This window comes from Xiphophorus couchianus, chromosome 21, assembly GCF_001444195.1.
Source record: "Xiphophorus couchianus chromosome 21, X_couchianus-1.0, whole genome shotgun sequence".
NCBI classification, from domain to species: Eukaryota; Metazoa; Chordata; class Actinopteri; order Cyprinodontiformes; family Poeciliidae; genus Xiphophorus; species Xiphophorus couchianus.
The window spans coordinates 2,401,061-2,420,048 of record NC_040248.1 but is presented as its reverse complement, the minus strand read 5'-3'; the positions used below and the strand labels follow the sequence as shown (position 1 = coordinate 2,420,048).

Here is an 18,988-nt window from a genome sequence, read left to right as displayed (position 1 = left end):
AGTAGCTAAAAATTGGATCTTTCCTAGCAATTTTTTTACTTTTGAAGCTCAGAAATTTTCAAGACTAATCTCAAAATTTTAATTTTTTCTTGAAAATGTTTTTCTTTTGAAAGCCAGAAATTTGAAACGTTTCTCTAGGAAATTTGTGAAACTAATGTCAATTTTTTTAGAAGATTTTTGACTTTATAAACAAAGAAATATCCTGGGTTTTTTTTAGGAAAAGATAGTAGAAAGGAAAACAATTTCCTTGTTTTTGAACATTTCTGGGATTAGTATCAAAATGTCATATTTTTCTTGGAAATTTTCTACTTTTTAAACTCAAACTTCCAAGTTTTTTCTAGGACATTTCTGAAATTAATCTCAAAATTTGAGTTTTCTCTAGGAAATGCTTTTCTTTTCAAACCCATAAATTTTTCTAGAAAATTTCTGAAAGTTGTGAATTTTTTTTCTAAAAGATTTTTGACTTTTTAAACAAAGACATTTTCAAGTTCTTTCCAGAAAAATTCTGAGATTAATCTCAAAATTTGTGATTTTTTCCCCCCAGCAATTTCCTTTTGCTTTTGGAGCTCAGAAATATTCTTGTTTTTTTCTAGAACTTTTCAGAAATTAATTTCAAATTTTAAGTTTTCTAAAAAAGCTTAAACTTTTCAAACTTTTTACTAGATATTTCTGATATCAATCTAAAAATTTCACATTTATTTCTAGTAAATTTCTGACCATTGAAAGTCACTTCTCTTTCTACAGAATTTCTGAGATTAATCTCAAAATTTCTGAAAAATTTGGCGGAGATTTACTCGTTTTTTCTATCTATGGCGGCCTTGTCCGCTGTCGTTGCTAGGAGACGGAAAGAGTCGCTGCGGGACGTTTGGATGCTAACTGTCATGGCTTCACCTCGGAGGCCGGTTCTGGACCTGAGGATGGGGTCAAAGGTGAAGGCTGAGCCAGCGTGGAGAACCAGGACGACATCGCAGACTTGGCGCTCGTTAAGGCTCCGCCCACCGACTGACCTGATAAAAAATAATAATTCCATCAGAAACGCTTTTCTTTCAATGGAGCTTCTTGTGGGACGTTTGGAGGTTTTCCTACCCACTGCCTTCCCGGTTTGGACGACGCTGCGGCTGGTCGTCATCATGGCGTTTCCGATTTTTTTCCCTCGCTCGCTGTTCTGCACCGAACTGCAGAAAGAAAAACACAGAAGCAGAAATTAGAAAACAAAAAACTTTGTCGTCTTCAGGATGACGAAATGTTTACATGTTTCCCAACCAAACTAGACAGAAATGCAGCTACTGAATACTGCTTTATTCTGTTGAAGATTTGGAACAGCGCGTACTTTTTCCTTCCGCTTAACTTTACATTAGTAAATAAAAGAATTTATGGTTTTGTGGAATATTCAGAGTTTCTGAATAACAAAATCTTCTGCTGTCATTAGCTGTAAGCCATAATTAAAATGAACCAAAGCAAATACATCAAACACACTTTTTCCTTCCACTAAGCTTTTATTGGTGTTGTGAAATATTCTAATTTTCTGAAAAACAGAATTGTGTGCTTTTATTAGCTATAACCTACCAGCACACTTTTTCCTTCCACTCAACTTTATATTAATATGCTTATTTTACAAAAAAAAATTTTTTTTGCTTTTCTCATTTTCAGAGAAGTAGAATTTTGACTTTTCATTAACCGTAAGCATCATTAAAATTAACAAGTGCAATGCATCTGCCATACTTTTTCCTTCCACTAAACCTTCCATTAAAATGCTTATTCTAAAAAAAAAAAAAGTTTTTTTATCTTGATTATTACAATTGTTATGAGTAATTGAATTTTGTGCTTTTGTTAACAGTACGTGAATTAAAATGAACAGGAACACGCTTCTTCCTTCCACTCAACTTTCCATTAATATGCTTGAACTCGGAAAAGGCAGCATTGACATTTTCTGCTTAACCTTTCACTCTGACTGAAATAATGTCTCATCAGTTTGACTTTTTGAATTAAATCAATGAAACAGATTCACTTTTGAAAATGTGAGCTGACCTCAGCCAAACCTTCGGCTAAACGCGGCACCTCAACTCCTTTACTGCAGGATGATGTCATAATTCCGACCTTTAGCCCTAAAGTGTGTTTCTGGAGAAAAATAGGTTGCTTCTGTGTCCACTTTCTGTCTCCTGGGCTGACCCAGACAAACATCCTATGTGCTGCAATAAAGAAAGATGCGATTGGCCGGCAGCACTTTGGCTCGTCACGTGACTCGCCTCCTAAAACGTCTCTGCCACCAGCTGCTCTTTGTCCAGGAACAAGCTTTGTTTTTGCCCCCAGGGCTTCCACACCATCATCAAGTCAACCGTAGCTTCCCACTGTCTGCCTCCTTTTTATTTTTTATTTTTTAGATCCAGCGACGAGCCGGGCGTTTTTTACTTTCCTGACAGTGGGATTCATCACCCCGACCCCGATACCCCCCTTTGTCTGTCATCCAGGTCCAGGTATCAGGAAAATAACTCTGCGTTTACTGAGGCAGGGAAAAAGGACGAGTGTGGAAAATAATAAACAGGAACTGGAAATTAATAATGTTTGATGGAAGCAGAGAATGAAATATTCATTTAGATACAAAAAGAACAAATGAATCACTTTACATCATGGAGTATTACCATATTGCATATAAACCATGCTGTGGCGTCCCTCAGGGATGTGTTCTCCAGCCCTTTTTCGTTTCAGTGCAACGTCTTGCAAATGTATTCACACTTTAAATTAGTTTTTTCCCATAAATGAAATCATGCAACAACATCAAACTTCGGTCTACTTTATCAGGATTTTGATCGACCGACACAAAGCAGAAGGAAGTGGAAATGTGTTTGTTTTTTTTAAAATAGAAAATCTGAAAAGTGTCACCATTTATTTTCAGATAATAAAATCTACTGATCCCACTACTTTGGTCTATCACATTAAACTCAAGTGAAACACACTACAGTGCAAAAACACAAAGTCTCACCAAGTATTTTTATATAGTTTCTAGTGAAAATATCTTAGGACACTTGAAATAAGACAAAATAAATTAGCAATATGTTAGTAATATTGTAAGTATACATGTAAGTAAATATTTACTTATTTATTTTAAGTAAATAATTTTAACTTGTTTTAAGTAAATAACTTCTTAATATAAAAAAAACATTAATTAAACTAAAGCTCCACTAATAGGTGAAATATTCTGCAAGTGAAATCAGTAATTTTTCTTCAATATTAAGGAATTATTGACTTAAAACAAGCTCCTACATTTGAGGACTTTTTATTACTTCAAGTGAACTAAGATGTTTGCACTAGAAACCAGACAGTTGGTAAGATTTTGTGTTTTTGTATTTCTGACTGTATGCACCTAAACATGGTTTTATTTTACTTGATGCTTTAACTGGACGCTGTGAGCCGAGCCGACCCTCTGCAGCTTGTTTGTTTACTGAAGCTTTACGAGAGATTTCACAGCCGCTGTGACACCGAACACCTGCAGGTAAGGCGAGAGCCGCGGTCAGCGAGTCGAGTCCGACTTGCTCCTCCTCGTTTGGAGGGTAACTCTACCTGCGGCGTGCCACGCTTCCTGGAATGAAAGCAGAGCCGAGGGCCGAAGGAGTCGGAGGCTCCGGCTCGTTTTTTCAGAATGAAGCTGGCTCATTATTAATGACTCCGGCCCTCGACCTGCACAGACATTAGGCTGCATGAAGTATTCATCAGGCGTTCACAGTGTCAGGCTCACTGTTTCTGATTTATTCTGTTTTTAACTCCTTATACGATCACATAAAACTAAAAGAGCTTCACAGAGTTGGATCTCCATTTCCAAATGGGCAGAAATGGTTGAAGGAAAATCAAACTGGGAGGTGGGAGAGACTGGAGACTTTTGGTTTTGTTTTGCTTTTATCTACTGACATGCTTTACACATTTTAAGTTTAATAATTGTTGTAGCCAACAATTATTTTAGTACTGGATTATTCTGTCGATTAATTGATTAGTCAAATAAAAAAAGTGTTACATTCTGCAGATTTTTTGTTTAACCACTTAAGCCTTAATTATGCTATATTGAAAACAACAACTGAAATGTTGCAATAATAAATTGTTTGCAGGCCTATCTATACAGCATAGAGATGATAACAATCAAAAATTATTATATTTGATTGAGCGATTAATAATTGTACAGGAAAAAGTGCTAAATGTTTTTTATTACAGAATTTGAACCAGATGAAGCTAAAACTGCCAGATGAGGAGTTCTGGGTGGAATATTTTTACAGAAATATTTCTGTATATATATTTTAAACACTTTGAGTCTGTGTGCTCCAGTTAATGATTAATCAATTACTAAATTAATCTAATTGATCATTTCAGACCTAATTTGGAGATATCTTAGCTACTAAGAAAGTTGGTCAAAAGCGATCGCAAAGTGAATGCAGCAAGTTATCAGAAAATACAGAAAATAAAATCCAATCATCCGTCTTCTGATCTCGTCATTACTGAGCCTCTTTGGGGAAATGTTAAATGTACAGTTCATGCAGGATGGACCAAGAATTAACAGAAACTAAAGGCTTTCTGTCAATAAAAATGATAGTGCTTCCCTCTCAGATGAAATAAAGAGCCTCATCCACCAAAGATATCACCTCAAGTTGTCACTGATGTTAAAAGAAGCAGCAAAAGTTACAGAGAAACTTCTGAAAATGATCCGTGATGTAAAACTTCCTCTTGATGTGAGGGATCAGTGAATTGTTTCTACTTTTGGCCACTAGAGGGCAGCAGATTCCTAGTTTTGAGTTAATGTTTGAAGATTAGAGACAGATCTACAGCTGGGTTTGTAAACGTCTAATTTAAAGATTTGCCACATCAGACGCTGAAAGCAGGAGAATAAAATTAAACTCACTGTGAGAGCCGCAGTTTCACGTCTCCTACGCTGTACTGGCCCTGGAACGGGTGGCTGCAACAGAACGACATCCAGTTAACTTCACCCTGCCTCATCCTTACCGCAACACATTGAGAGTAACTTTAGAAATACTATATTTATCTGATATACGTACTTTATTTAAGTTCCCGTATCCTAGATTTCCTACAAAGTTGTTCCTTGTTTTTTGTTGCTGCTACTGCAGGTGAACTGAATTTACCAGAGAAACGTTCCTGAGGGATTAATAATCTAATCTAATAAAAATCATTTTAATGCAAGAAGCAATATTCTAAATATTCTAAAAATTTACATTTTAAAATTTTTAATCAAACTAGTATTAAAAATAACAGCAAGTCAATGTTTTTTTCCTAATAATTCTAATAAAAACACCAAAAGATTTTTCTTGTTTTCCAGGATTCCAGTTCAGTTTCTTTGAATGTCTCTAGTAGTGGACACACTACTGCTAATTGGCTAATAGCATATCCAACTTTTCATTTAGTGCTTTTGCTAACACTGATGTTAGCGCACTTAGCTTCCATTGAGGTTTTTTGTTTCGTTTGGATAAATAAAGGCTGAGTTTTAAACTTTTAGTTTAATAAAATTCAGCATCTGTGCTGAAGTTTCAATATTGATAAAGTAGTTAGATGTTTATATTCATGCTCTTATTTTGAAATGATTGTTTACACAACACTTCCTTTAGTATTAGCTTCTGCTAAATATTCATTCTGCTAACTTTAGTGTTAGCCAAACAAATATTTACCGATAGTGCTATAGCATTAGCAGAAACTATGTATGTTATTAGCACTTTAGCATTAGCAGAACTAGTGTTTATTGCACATGCTTTAGGGTTAGCACAAATAACATCTTAGTTAGCAATTCGGGTCCACCTACCCTGGAGTGATCGCCGTCATGCTGGGATGTTTGTTACTGAACCAAACCCGGAAGTTGTGGGTGTTTTTCCACGCTCCAATGAACGGCACCCCATAATCGGCCAGCAGCCTCTCATTATCTGACAGAAAGAGGAGGAGTCAGGCTGGGACGAAATCATGACATCACAGGATGTTCTGCAGATTTCCCACCTTGCTGTAGCGCAGAGGAGAGTAAGGAGTGCAGGTAGAGGGTGAACTGGGCTCTGATCCACTCGTCTCCTCCCTCCCAGCCCGTCCCGTCCAGGAACACGTCGTCTCTGTTCTCCGTCACGTGTTTCACCAGGTAATCTGCGAAGCGCAGGTCAGCTGTCGTCAGGCTCAGGATCTTTCGTAGTTCTGGGTCCTGGATCTGGATCCGAGCTTCCTCCACCTGCAGAAGCAAAGACGTTCAGATTAATGCGCCTGCTTTTCTGATTAAACAGAGGCAGCGTAAATGAGCAGGATTCACTTCAACGATGGCGTCACTGAGGTGCCTCTGCTGGCGGAAAAGGATGTTGGTCGCCCCGGCAACGAAGCCTCGAACTGTGACGTCCGACAAGAGGTGATGCTGCTGCAGAGCCATATAAGGCAGGCACAGGTAACCCTGGCAACGACACAAGCAAAAAGAAAATAAACCGCAAAGCAAGGAACCTATTATTAAAAATTCCCATTTTGTTTGTTTTTGAACTTCCATTTTGCTCTCAACTGCTTCTATAACCCACCCAAGGGTGTTTTGGCAACAAGTTAATGTTTTTTCGTGTCTGAAAAGTCGCATTCGGTTACCTAGCAACCCAAGCAGAGCCCCACCCCGTTCGGTCAGCTGGTTTTACCGCCGTAAAAAGTGTTTTGTTGTTGAATTACCCTCCAGAAACCACACGCTGCATTCTTGTTGGTTGTGCGGGAGGCTCCACTTCTGCTTATCAGAGATAAACGGTTGTATAACTGCGCATCTGTTTGCAGCCATTTTTACGTGTGAGTGTAAACGTTGAGTTTGGTGGGCTTATTTGGATTTAAAGTGACAAAAAACAGCTCATTCTGAAATGAACCGACCCAACTGAAATCTCATTATCTATGAATAATTTTATGCAAAAAGCTGTAATTGACATGTTTTGTAGCCCGTAAACCAGGGCTCATCAAAATGTGGCCCGAGGGATTATGTTGTTCAGCCCCAAATCACGAGTCAAGAACGCTAGAAAGTTGGACAACAAAATAGAAAAAATTGGAAATTATCTGTTTTTCTGTAATGAGGCTGAAGTCTGAACCAACTTTTATGTTTTGGATCTATAAAGACATTGAATAAAAATGCTTTTTTTTGTTTAGCAGGTTAATCTCAAACCAAAAATATTTTATTTTTTAATTTTTAATTGAATAAATTTTGTGGCCTGCCATTGGCTTAAATTTGCTGGTTTTTGATACTCCTGCCATACGGAACCACAATATGTCCCTCTAGAACCAGGACAGGTGGTTTTATTTACCTTAGTGAAGATGGGGAGCGGCAGGCCGTACTGATCCTCCTCCAGACCCGACACCAAACCCTGGATGACCCCTCCCTGACCGCTGACCCCCAGCGGCTGCACCGTGATCGGAGTTCCTGGTTTGGAGTCGAAGGCGTCCAGCATATCCGACCCGCTGCTGCCAGCTGCAGGTTCTTTGGGTTCCCCCAACACGCTGGGGTCCAGCGTCTCCCAGTCGCTCTCTGAAGACTCTGGAGAGGTGCGTGACGGCGGTTTGAGGTGGTTGCTTTCGCCCTCCGCTCTGTTCCCCGACGACAGGGACTCTGCAGCCGGCTGGGTGGCCTCCATGTTGGCGTGGGCGATGTCGGTGACGGACACGGAGACGAACTCCTCGGCTCCCAAGCCGCACTCTACCAGACTCAGGTCGTCTGACACGCTGCTCTTTGGTTTGTAGTGCGACGAATCCACCAGGCCGTGTTCGATCATACCTGCAGAAACATCGACGGAGAGACAGTAAGCTCACATCGTGGGAGGGATCAGCTGCCACACCTGCCAGGAACTGCTACAGCTTAGTAGCAGCAGCTTCCGGCTTCGGTGGGAACTGGCTTTTGCGACAAATGCTGCACCTTTTGTTAAAGACGCAGCAGCTTTTCTGGCAGGTGCCACAACTTCTGAGACATCTGACACAGGTCTCGCGGCATACGCCATGACTTTTGTGACTGATGCTCTTTCATAAAAATAAAGTAGATTTTTATGAAAATGTATAATTTTTGTTTTTTAAGGTTCCATAAAAGAAAACGTGTTTTCTTCTGTTTTACATCCTATAAATAGGAATAAAATGATGGCTCTTTAAACATTAGAACAAATTTCCTTCAGTAGATATTCACCAATATGAATAATTTGTGTTTTTTAACATTAATAGTTCTAAACGAGTTTTATTTATCTGGACTGAAGGAGTGAAAATGGCTTGGATGTCCTCTGGGAGTTACTGACCCGGAAAAAGTGACAGAACCGTCATCAGCGCTCCAACCAGCCTGTTTACAGGAGAAACATAGAATAGGACCTGCAGACAGACAGACAGACAGACAGTTCTGTTTGATCACAAGTGGAGAACCAAAACAACAGAATAAGATTTTACTTTTCTCACCTTCTTCTCCAACAGAACGAGTTTGAAGAGGATGAGAACCTGCAAAATGATGAAAAATGTTAGAAAAAGTTTAGATTTTAGCATCTTGTGAATGTTTTTGTTACAACCTTGTGTTGAAAGTGCAGGATGAGATCTCTTGGTGATAAACCTGAGGAGAAAAAAAACAAATGAATGAGGAGTTTTCCAGGATAATCTGAAGCGTTTCTGGAGGTCGGAGTCTGCGTACCGAGATAAACCTGTGACCCCTCCAGAGCGGAGCCCCTCAGGGAGCCGTTCATGTGCTCATACAGATCCTAAACAGGAAGCCAGGGGTGGTTACAACAGGAAACAGGAAGTGAATCTCATATAGTATCTTAAATTCACCTTCAGGATGGAGATCTGGGAGAAATCTTTCTCCTCAAAGTAGGCGTGTGTGATGAGCTGCAGCTTAGCTTGGAGCAAACCGTAGAGAGGCTGGAGAGAGAGAGGCAGCAGTGATTCAGAAACATCATGACCCAAACATGGAGGAGGATTTTCCCCCGACCCGGACAAAGATCCATAAATCACTGAGGTTCCTGCTGACTAATGAGATCTACTGATTGTAATCAGCTGATCAGCAGCAGCTGCCAGTAAACCGTCGCTAAACTGTGAATAACCAGAGAGAAAAAAAATGACTTTATTCAAACCAGATTTATTGCTGAACAGCAAAGGAGTTAAAATAAACGCAATAAAATTCCCACAGGTTCAGGGTAAAACTAAAAAGTCTGACAAAGGATTGTTGCTTTTTTTGTTTTATTTTAAAAAATTAATTAAAGGTCCACAAAAAATAACTAAGGAATAAATGAATGAATGAATGAATGAATGAATGAATGGATGAGGAGGATAGATGTTTAAATGAAAGGTTGGATGTTTAAATGAACGGTTGGATGTTTAAATGGATGGATGTATGTTTAAATGAACAGTTGGATGTTTAAATGAAAGGTTGGATGTTTAAATGGATGGATGGATGTTTAAATGAACGGTTGGATGCTTAAATGGATGGATGTTTAAATGAACAGCTGGATGTTTAAATGGATGGATGTATCTTTAAAGTAAAACTCTTCCTAGTTGGTCCAACTTGTTGTTTTAGAAATGCAGTTTTTAACTCATTTATTAATTTAGACAAGTCGGAAAAATAAATCCCGTTAATCTTATTAATTTATCTTTTTCTGTTCCAAACCTGGTATGACCTCTGACCCCTGTTTTCCTCTGTCCATTCCCCCAGATCAGGTTTGCTGAACAGATTGATTTAAGTTCAGTCTGATTCGATGCGAAGTCGCGGTTTGTTGAGCTGAACCTGAAGCTGACGGCGACTCACCACTCGACTGAGGACACAGACGCTCTTCTGGACCGTCTCCCTGGTAACGTCCGCCTGTCGGACCTTCAGGGCCTGAAATCACATCCACATCGAAGAACGGCATGAAGAAGAAAACAAGCAGGTAACCCAACAGTTTCCATCAACATGCAACATTTAGATAAATGAGGTCAAAGTTCAGCCTGAAGAATCCTCTACAGTATTTTATTTAAATGAGTTTCACTAACCTTTGCTTCTATTTGGCGATAACAGGACACTCCATAGACGCACTTCATGTCTCCACTGAGAGGCGGCAGGTGAAAATACACAGTGTCTGCAAAACAGGAAGAAAATAAATCAAGCTGTGTTTTCACACCTGATGGTCAGGTAAACACGGTTCGATTGGGGACAAAAACTAAAACAGAGTTGCATTTTCAGCTCCCGCACTAAGTCAAACAAACCAAAAGCTTTGAAAAACCTGTTCCCCTCCTTGCCTGTGGGGGCGCTGCACCAAGAACCACTGAAGGAAAAGACACAAAAACCTCTGAAGAAAGCACTGAGCAGAACTTTCTATTTCACAAAGTGTAGACAAAAATGAGGCAGTGTCAAATTTTAGAGGTTGTAGGATTTGTATTTTGACGATTAGCCATTTCTCCCACTAGTGCTAAACTAGCGCGTTTGTTTGGCTTGTATTTACCCAGAATTCTTTAGTCCACTTCCTGCTTTTAGGAAACCAATAACATAAGTAAAGACTGACTTTAGTCTTTTTTTAACTATATCAGCTCAATAAGCAAAACTGGTTCGATATTAATAACCACAGTTTATTTTCATCTTGTTGTATTTTATGAGGGAAGTGGGTTGGTAATGTGGTATTTATTTGGTCACATGACAGTCAAAGCGACACAGCGCAGTCTTGAATAGCATCAGTAAATATTGCTTATCGACCATAACAGCAATATTCACTTTTTTTTAAACCACTTAACCTAGTTTTAAAAAAAAAGTTAAAAATTTGACAACCAATAATAGTAAGAAGATATAAAATCATGTTTGAGAGTAAAAGCAGCAAACAGCAGCTAAGGTGGACTCCTTCAAACGATGAACACAGCTCAGTCTGCCAAAAAAAAAAAAGTAATTTACTAAATATTTTGATATTTTTCATATTTGGTCTTTTTTTTTGACGAGACAAGATGAGTAAATGGACGTTTAAATTAACACTGGAGAATCATTCACTCCCCATTCATTGGACATGCAAACAAGTAATAGAGAAATTATTCATGGTGAAAACAAAACTGTATATTTCCCCCGACCTCAAACGCCTGTGCTGCCCCAAGACCATACTGTCCTGGTGTAGAGCCATAATAGGACTGGACAATAAATCAATAACAGTATATATCACGATAGACACAAGATCATAATCAATAAATACAACATTTAATAAAATGTTCAATACACAGATTATTCAGTGAACTGCACAGCATTCTGGGAGATGTAGGCTAGGTTGGTGGAATCAACACTAACTCACTCACTCACTCACTCTTTGGTTACCTAGCAACAAACTGCTGGAAGGAGTTTGAAAGTTCCGCCCAACTTTGGTTACCTAGCAACGACCTGCCGAGTAACTGACACAGCAGCAGTTTAAGGTTTCGCCACTGTGCTTCATAACTGATTAAAAATAATAATAACAAAACAATACAGTTTGATACTATTTCAGATATTTAAAACAAAAAACTAATCAACAATTACTAATATCGACTGATATGAAACTCTTATGTTGTGGTATGTTTTTCAGCCATATAGTCTTTATTCAACCTTGAATCTAATAAAATTACACAGTTTATGTTTTTTATAACATTTTCTCCTTATAAACTAAGAACAAATCTGGTTTTTACTGTAAATCAATAATGAGTAAACATTAATTAAACTGGTTTTGGAGTCCTGTTCTGCCTGAAGACATTTTCATTAGATCTTCTCTGGTAAACAAAACGTCACAAAGTTCAGCCTCATTTCCATCTGAGCGTTTCTGAACTCTGTGGAGATTTTCTGTGGCTCAGAGCGACAGCAGAGCGTCTTAAAGGTTGATCAACACAGATTAAAGATTTCAGAGAAGAGGCGCCAGCGGCAACATCGCTGCTCTTACAGAAAACAGGATTCTGCAAAATGACGAATAATCCTCAGGAGAAGAAGAAGAAAAACTCAGAAACACAAGATTTAACCAACAGGAAGATCTGCAGCAAAAGGAGAGAAAAAATCTCTGAATTTCTTATAAAATGTACATTTTCACCTGTCCGTCCAGACGGACGGATGGATGGATAAACTGGATCACCTGGGATCTTGAAGCAGGAACTAAACTTTCAGACCTTAAAACCTTTGGAAAACAAGATGGAGGATTCCAATGTTGCCATGGCGATCACTGGTTGACCAGCGTCAGTTTTCTGTCTCTTCACAGCAGCCATTGTCCTGTGTAACCAAAAACCAGCAGCCTCCCTGAGACGCGGCTGGTTTATGAGCGGCTCAAGCATAAAAGATTTATTATGCTGTGAAAAACCAGCTGATAAGAATCCAGAAAGATGTCAAGATAAGAGTTAAATATTAGACAGGAAGTTTGGTTTCGGGTAGATGAAGCCATGACGTTTTCCAGCCTGAATATTAACTTTGGCTCAGATCCTGCTGTTTGCCTTCACAGGCAGGAAAAGCTGGAAGTGACAGCCACTCTGACAGCTTTGACAAAGCTTTAAAAATAAAAGGTTTTCAAGAAAAATTAATATTTTCCCAGACATTATTGCTATAAACGATAATATTGTTGCTTGACGCCATTTTCAAGTAATATAATGACGTAATAATACAAGAACACATTCTCAAAAATCAATAAACTTGGTTTTTGTCACATCTAGTTGTAAAGTAATCAAATTAATTTTGACTGCTCTTTTTATTAAGCAGAGAAGCCAAACCTTTTCTAGCTCAGTCCCACCCAATCTCCCAGTTAAGAACCATTCCAGAGAATCTCTTAAAAAAAGCAGTCAGCAGGATAAAATACATTCCTAAAAATGCTAAGTGTTTATGTTGATCGGTGTGAAGTTTTTGCACAAAACTCCACTTTAAAGTGTAAATAAAAGCAATTTAAACTCATCGAAAATGAGCACACACGCCTCCAAATCGCACCCTGCCTTTGTTGTGGCCCATCACAATAAATTTTGCTGGATGATAAATTGTCCCAGAAATTATTGCGATAAATGATAATATTGTTGTTTTGATACCATTTTCAAGTAATATAATGGCAATAATGGCACAATGATGCAGTATTCTCAAAGATCAATAAACTTTAAATTCAGATGAAGATTTAACACAAACAAAAAACAAAACAACACAAATAACATCAAATAAAATTAATTATGAAGTATCCGTAAACTAAATTCTCCACTAAAAACAACCATAAATACTGAGAATGATTCAGAAAGCCAATATTAGAATGCTTTTTCACTGCCTGAGTGAGATCTCTGTGGATCTGGCGGCGCCGTACCTTCCTGGTAGTTGTGGGCTCCATCTGGCAGAGCCAGGAAAGGGAGGTACTTCCACTCCTCTGGCAGCAAGCTGCTGTCATGACCCTCGTTTGGCATCAGCGGGGGGTACGAGAACTCAACCTGGGGACGCACAGGAAGCAAAAGCTTGGTTACTTCCAGTCATTCAAGAAGAAAGTTTTAATTTCTTCAGTTTTCAGATCATTTTGTTGAATCCAGCCAGATGATATTGGTTTGTACGAGAGCAAATATGGACATCATCTTTCTGACCTTTTAACCCTTCCCAGATTGATGGGCAGCAACAATTGCTCCGCTCTCTGCTGATTACTTACGACTATTCTGACAATTAATCGATTATTTTGACGATTAGTCAATTATTTTGATGATTAATTGGTTTTTTAAATCACCATTTGACATTCTACAGATTTTCTATTTAACCAAATATATTAAGAGATACAAATAAATTCATTATTTAAATAAGAAAACAAACATTTTATTACCTAAAATGCAATAATACAACATTCCTTTAGTAAACTAAAACTTTCAAAGTTTGGCTCAAACATATTTGGATAAAGCATGAGTGCAAAATGTATATAATTTTTGTATAGTCTTGGCTTAATTACAACTGTGAGCAGTTTTTTTTTTCCAGCAAATGCCCTTTTTGAGTCTGCATACTTCAGTTAACGATTAATCAACTACCAAGTTAGTTAACGATTATTTAAATAATCGATTAATCGTTTCAGTCCTACCAGTATGCTAAAGTCCTGCTACAGAGATGATTTAGCTGCTTAAACCTCTTCTTTAAAACGTCTCGTGTTTCACAAAACTTGTTTGGTTTCCATTGAGCTCAAAGAAAACTCTCATTCTGCAGCTGCAGTGCTGAATTAAAACCTGTTGCTCCTGAACACAGCACACACCCACAAACAATGACTCAGTTCTGCAGGAAAAACAGGGAGCGACTCTTCCAGGCCGAGGTGTCACGAGCCTGACCGATACGCAATAAATCAATTAATCACTTGATAATAAATTAAAAAGAGCTGGGCAATTTTCATTTGGACAACAATCTGTAAAGAAATGCTTTCCTATAATATTGTTGAAAAGCCGCCATTTTGAAAAATGCTGCAAACATTTGACTCCCAGTAAGAAGTAGTTAGTTTCTGCATTTAATGTTTTTTTTTACTCAAGTCTTTCCTGCCCCTTTCGCATGTTTTTCCTGTCTAAAGAAGAATGATTAATCATTTTTTAAATTCTGTTTCCAGAGATTTCATAATCCATTATAATTATTGTTGTTCTGTTCATTTATTTTAGCTTTTTAAAATATTTTCCAGTTACAGTGTTAAATGTCTTTTTTGAGCCTTGAGAGGCTATTCTTGCATTAATGCCATTATTCAAATGTTGGTTGAAAATGGTCTCAAAATGACAAAATTATCATTCATCGCAATAATTTCAGAGACAATGTATCAAGTAAATTGCAAATAAATTAATTTGATCGATTAATCAAATTAATTGTGATTAATCATCAACTAATTTAGTAGTTGATTAATCGTTAACTGAGTATACCGGCTCTAAAAATTAATATTTGCTGGAAGAACCAAGAAATTCAGAGCAGCAATTAAGCCAAAACTGTACAAAGTATACACAAATTTTGCATTTAAAAGGAAAAATCTTATTTATCTGTAAATCTGTTATATTCTGAACTCATCAAGTGGCATTGTTAGCTTCACCTGGTTGACATTCTGTAAAAGAAATTTCCTTTAAGCACCTTTAGCTGTCAAATTATTAATTTTTTTAAAAAATCAACAAATGTTTATTGCAGATAAATCCTTTGCTACAAATAATCAAGTGTTCACTAAATTAATGCTATGTTATTGCATTTTAGGCAAAAAAAAGAAAAGTAACTATATTATTTGTTCATTTATATTTTTTTATGTTTTAAAAAAATATTGTAAAAATGCGTATGTAGTAAAATTAAAAATATGCATAACGTGCCTGTTTTTTTCTATCCAATTAATTGATTAATCACCAGACTAATCGATTACTAAAATAATCACTAGCTGCAAACCCAGTGAGAGAGAAGGCCACAAACCCAAATGTCTGGTGCCCAGCAGGAGGCCGCTGACCCTGATCAGATAACCCCAGAGCAGTTTGTCCTCGCTCTCAACTTTACGTGAGAAATAAAAACTCTCTCTCTCTCTTTTTTTTAATCTTTCAAGGTGAAGAGCAGCTGCTTCTGAGGCTGCAGAGCGACATGATGCAGACAGATGGAGAGCGGCGACAACACAGAGGCAAACTGTTTGGTTTATGGCCGTCCGTTCACCATGTCATGCATTTTAAATAGGGAACTAGAGGACGGATACCTCATGTTCAGCATGTCCACTTTCACTGATTAGCAGACGGAGGAGACACAACATGTCTCTACACACAACGTCTGGGCTGAGAAATTAATTTAATCTGAAAATGTGGCTCAAAAACATGATGTTAGTTGTTTCATTCATTGAATTTATTTTTAAAAGGCTGGTTGTGTTGCACTTTATGCTAAAAACCATCCAGGAAGTAGTTTTTGTCATGTTTAGTTTCAGAAATATTTGACTTTTTGATTGCTCTTTTTTGGATTACTAAGAAATATGTTAAGCAGAGAAGCCAAAAGTTTTCTAGCTCATTCCCAAACCAATCTCCCAGTTGAGAAACATTCAAGAAAATACTCTTAATTCTCTATAAAAGTAGCCAACATGATCAAATCAATCCCATTCCTGTCGTTTAGAACCATGAAAAGTGTTGCCTTACGTCACAGAATTTGGCACAAAACTACAATTTAACGGGTAGATAAAAGCAACGTAAACCCATCTAAAAATGGGTGCACACACCTCCAAATTGCACCCCGCCTTGACCTGTCACAATGACAAATTTTCTGGTTGATAAATTTTCCCAGACGTTATTGTGATAAATGATAGTATTGTTGTTTTGACACAATTTTTCAAGTAATATAATGGTAATGGCCTTAGAACACAAACTCTAAATTTTAATGAACATTTAGCTCTGGAACTGGAAGAGATTTTAAATATCCAAAACAAACAAACAAAAACAACAGAAACAAAAAATAAGATGAATTATGAAAACTGTCCTAGTTGAGACCAATGAGCCAGACTGAAGACTTTGTCATCCAGTTTTTGGTAGAAAGAGAAAAACAATAAACTATGCAAATAGACATTATTGACCTTGTTTTAATTTCCACCCATGTGCAAACTCTGTGCAGCTTGTGCTGCTAAAGTTGGCAACAACTAATGCAACATGGTGGTTGACCTACAGAGACTTCACCAGCACAAGGAAGAAAGTCAGGTAGGAAATACCGTAACTTCCACCATCAGAAAGCGCTCTGGAGCAGCGCTTTCCGAAGTTTTCAGCTTCTGACCCACAAAATTAAAAAGCAAGAGGACATTTATATAATACACATGCTTTATAACTGTGAATTTGGTAATTTGGTTAGTTTCTGATCTCAACTTTGCAAACTGTGCATACGCCTCCAAATTGCACCTAATCTCACATGGGGTGCTTACTAAAGGGAGTTAGGTGTTTTTAGAAAGAGCTATAAACACACTGTGTAACAACAACATTAACGCAGTAGCTATAAGGATATTATATTTCTGGTCCCAAACATTCAAACTTCTTGAATCCATAATAAAACATTAGTCGCAGTGTCTTTCAGTGACTTTTACCTGATAAAGATCTTAGTCACAAAGGTGATAATGCTCAAGGAGAATGACCATGATGAGAGTAAAGAAGTGAGAAATGTGGCTTTTTTGCGGTTTATATTGTTTTCTCAAAATTAAATAATAAAATGTTTATTTGTCCTATAATCCTGGAACTCTACAACATATATTATTTGCATGCAATGCAATAGTTTGTGACTCCTGGAATTTAACAATTAATATTGCACGCACACACTGATATTTCAGTTACAAAATATCTGCAATTTATTACTGTTTCTTAAATGCAGTGAATAAATTGCATCAAATTATGCATTTATCTTTGTTAAAAACATTGATAATGAGGTGTTTTTATTCAGTTATTATGCTGTGGAAGTCCAAGTCTGAACACAACAAAGCAACAAACCATTAGGAGAATTTCATTAAGATTGTGTGATTGCTACAATGTTCTTAAATTAAACGTGCAGATATGTGTGTTTCAGTAGACATAAAATCAAAAAGGAACTAATCTTGTTTTTCAGGAAGTATTTCACAGTCACAGTTTTGATAAACATGCAACTTAAACCACTGCAACAAAAACAGACTGGGCAGCCAATCACCTTGCTAACCAATCAATTAATCTTAAAATGATTAAAGTAAAGCGGATGGGGGAATCAGGTGGAGACACTGAACTGTAAAAATATTTCAGTTGGAAATAGAAAGTAAGTGTATCCAAGAGCAAACAGCTGATTATTCATCTCCATACCAATGAAAGACTCCAAAATCATGCTTATTATTTACAATATATTATCTAGATGTATCCACAGCGAGAGTATTATTCCTACACACGTCGGGGGTAATCTTAGTAGGAGAGCGACTTTAAATGACAGATAGTTAGCCGGAGTTAGCATGAAGCAGGAGGTTTGAGTAGCTACCTGACAGCCCTTCTTATGGTGAAATCCAACCACCACGATGTGCAGCACTGGCCCCTTCATTTCGTCTCTGCCCTGAGACTCCATTTCTACCGTTAGTGTTCAGTTCTGGCAGTCCAGGTTCGGTTTCCCCTCGGGAGTCCGGTGTAAACAGCAGACAGAGCCGAGTTTTAGCCCCGAATCTATCACACACAAGCCGCAACAACAGCCACAAACCTGAGCTGGCTCGGGAATCAACGAGAGGGTTCCCTGCAGCGTACTTCCGCCCTCGCTTTGCCGCTAAAAGCCTTTTAAGAGCGTTAGCACGAAGTTAGCTTTAGCTTTTAAGACACATTTATTTGAAATTGTTTTTAAAATATATCGATTAATGTAACTATATCTTGATAAACTTTAAGATTGTTTTCATTTGAAGTCTTGTAGCTAAATAAAAATGTATAATAATGATAAATACTTCTAAATTGTTTTAAGATTCCCATATGCTAATTGGGGCTACCAAGCTACATAGGTTTATTTCAAGTCAATTCATTTGTTATTATTATTGCTTGATGAACGTTCTAGAGAAATTAGAGAAAATCTCAAGCGACAAAGTTTTAAATCTCTCAACTGGACTGAAAGTATCCAACTGGAATTTCTCTCAGTTCAAAAATGTTCTTTGAACTTTGTTAAAGTGTGATATTGTTTGTGTGTAGATGTCGATGAACTTAACTCGGGTTAAGTTTTTTTGTTTGTTTGTTCTTTAAATTAGGGGTGAACAAATTTATCTGCCAGAAATCAGTGCATCCCTAGAGTAAATATACCCTTTGTTATTGTTGTTTATAATAGTGTAGCATTGCAGGTGTAGGATATCTAATCTATTTTACTTTTGTTTATGTTTTATTTTTGCAAAGAGTAAAATGCAGGGATTCAAACCACTTGTTCACCAATATATTCGTGTAAATGCAAATGAAGTTCATTCTCTTCGACTCTATTTGAATTGAGACATTTTATTTTTTCTACATGGGCCTTTCTCCTCAAACTAAATAAATGCTAGAAACTAAATAAACGCAAATGCTACGAAGATAAAATGCTACATTTTGTTTTCCTGACTCGGTAGAGAACTATCTTGACTTTCTGATACATTCTCTTTGAAAATGTCGT

At 37.4% G+C, this 18,988-nt stretch overlaps 1 protein-coding gene across 1 annotated transcript; it reads right to left on the bottom strand.

The window, feature by feature from the left end:
• Window positions 1-558: 558 nt before the first annotated feature.
• Window positions 559-18,101, bottom strand: avl9 (AVL9 homolog (S. cerevisiase)). Its single transcript, XM_028004751.1, has 16 exons — window positions 17,855-18,101; window positions 13,239-13,359; window positions 9,970-10,055; window positions 9,746-9,817; window positions 8,773-8,862; window positions 8,636-8,702; window positions 8,517-8,557; window positions 8,410-8,448; window positions 8,256-8,325; window positions 7,284-7,750; window positions 6,278-6,412; window positions 5,980-6,199; window positions 5,792-5,909; window positions 4,883-4,936; window positions 1,087-1,175; window positions 559-1,007 (listed from the first exon to the last, which is right to left on the bottom strand). Exons 1-16 carry the CDS (start codon window positions 17,936-17,938, stop codon window positions 880-882), a joined length of 1,881 nt encoding a protein of 626 aa, XP_027860552.1. The 5' UTR covers window positions 17,939-18,101; the 3' UTR covers window positions 559-879.
• Between the last annotated feature and the right edge of the window lie 887 nt (window positions 18,102-18,988).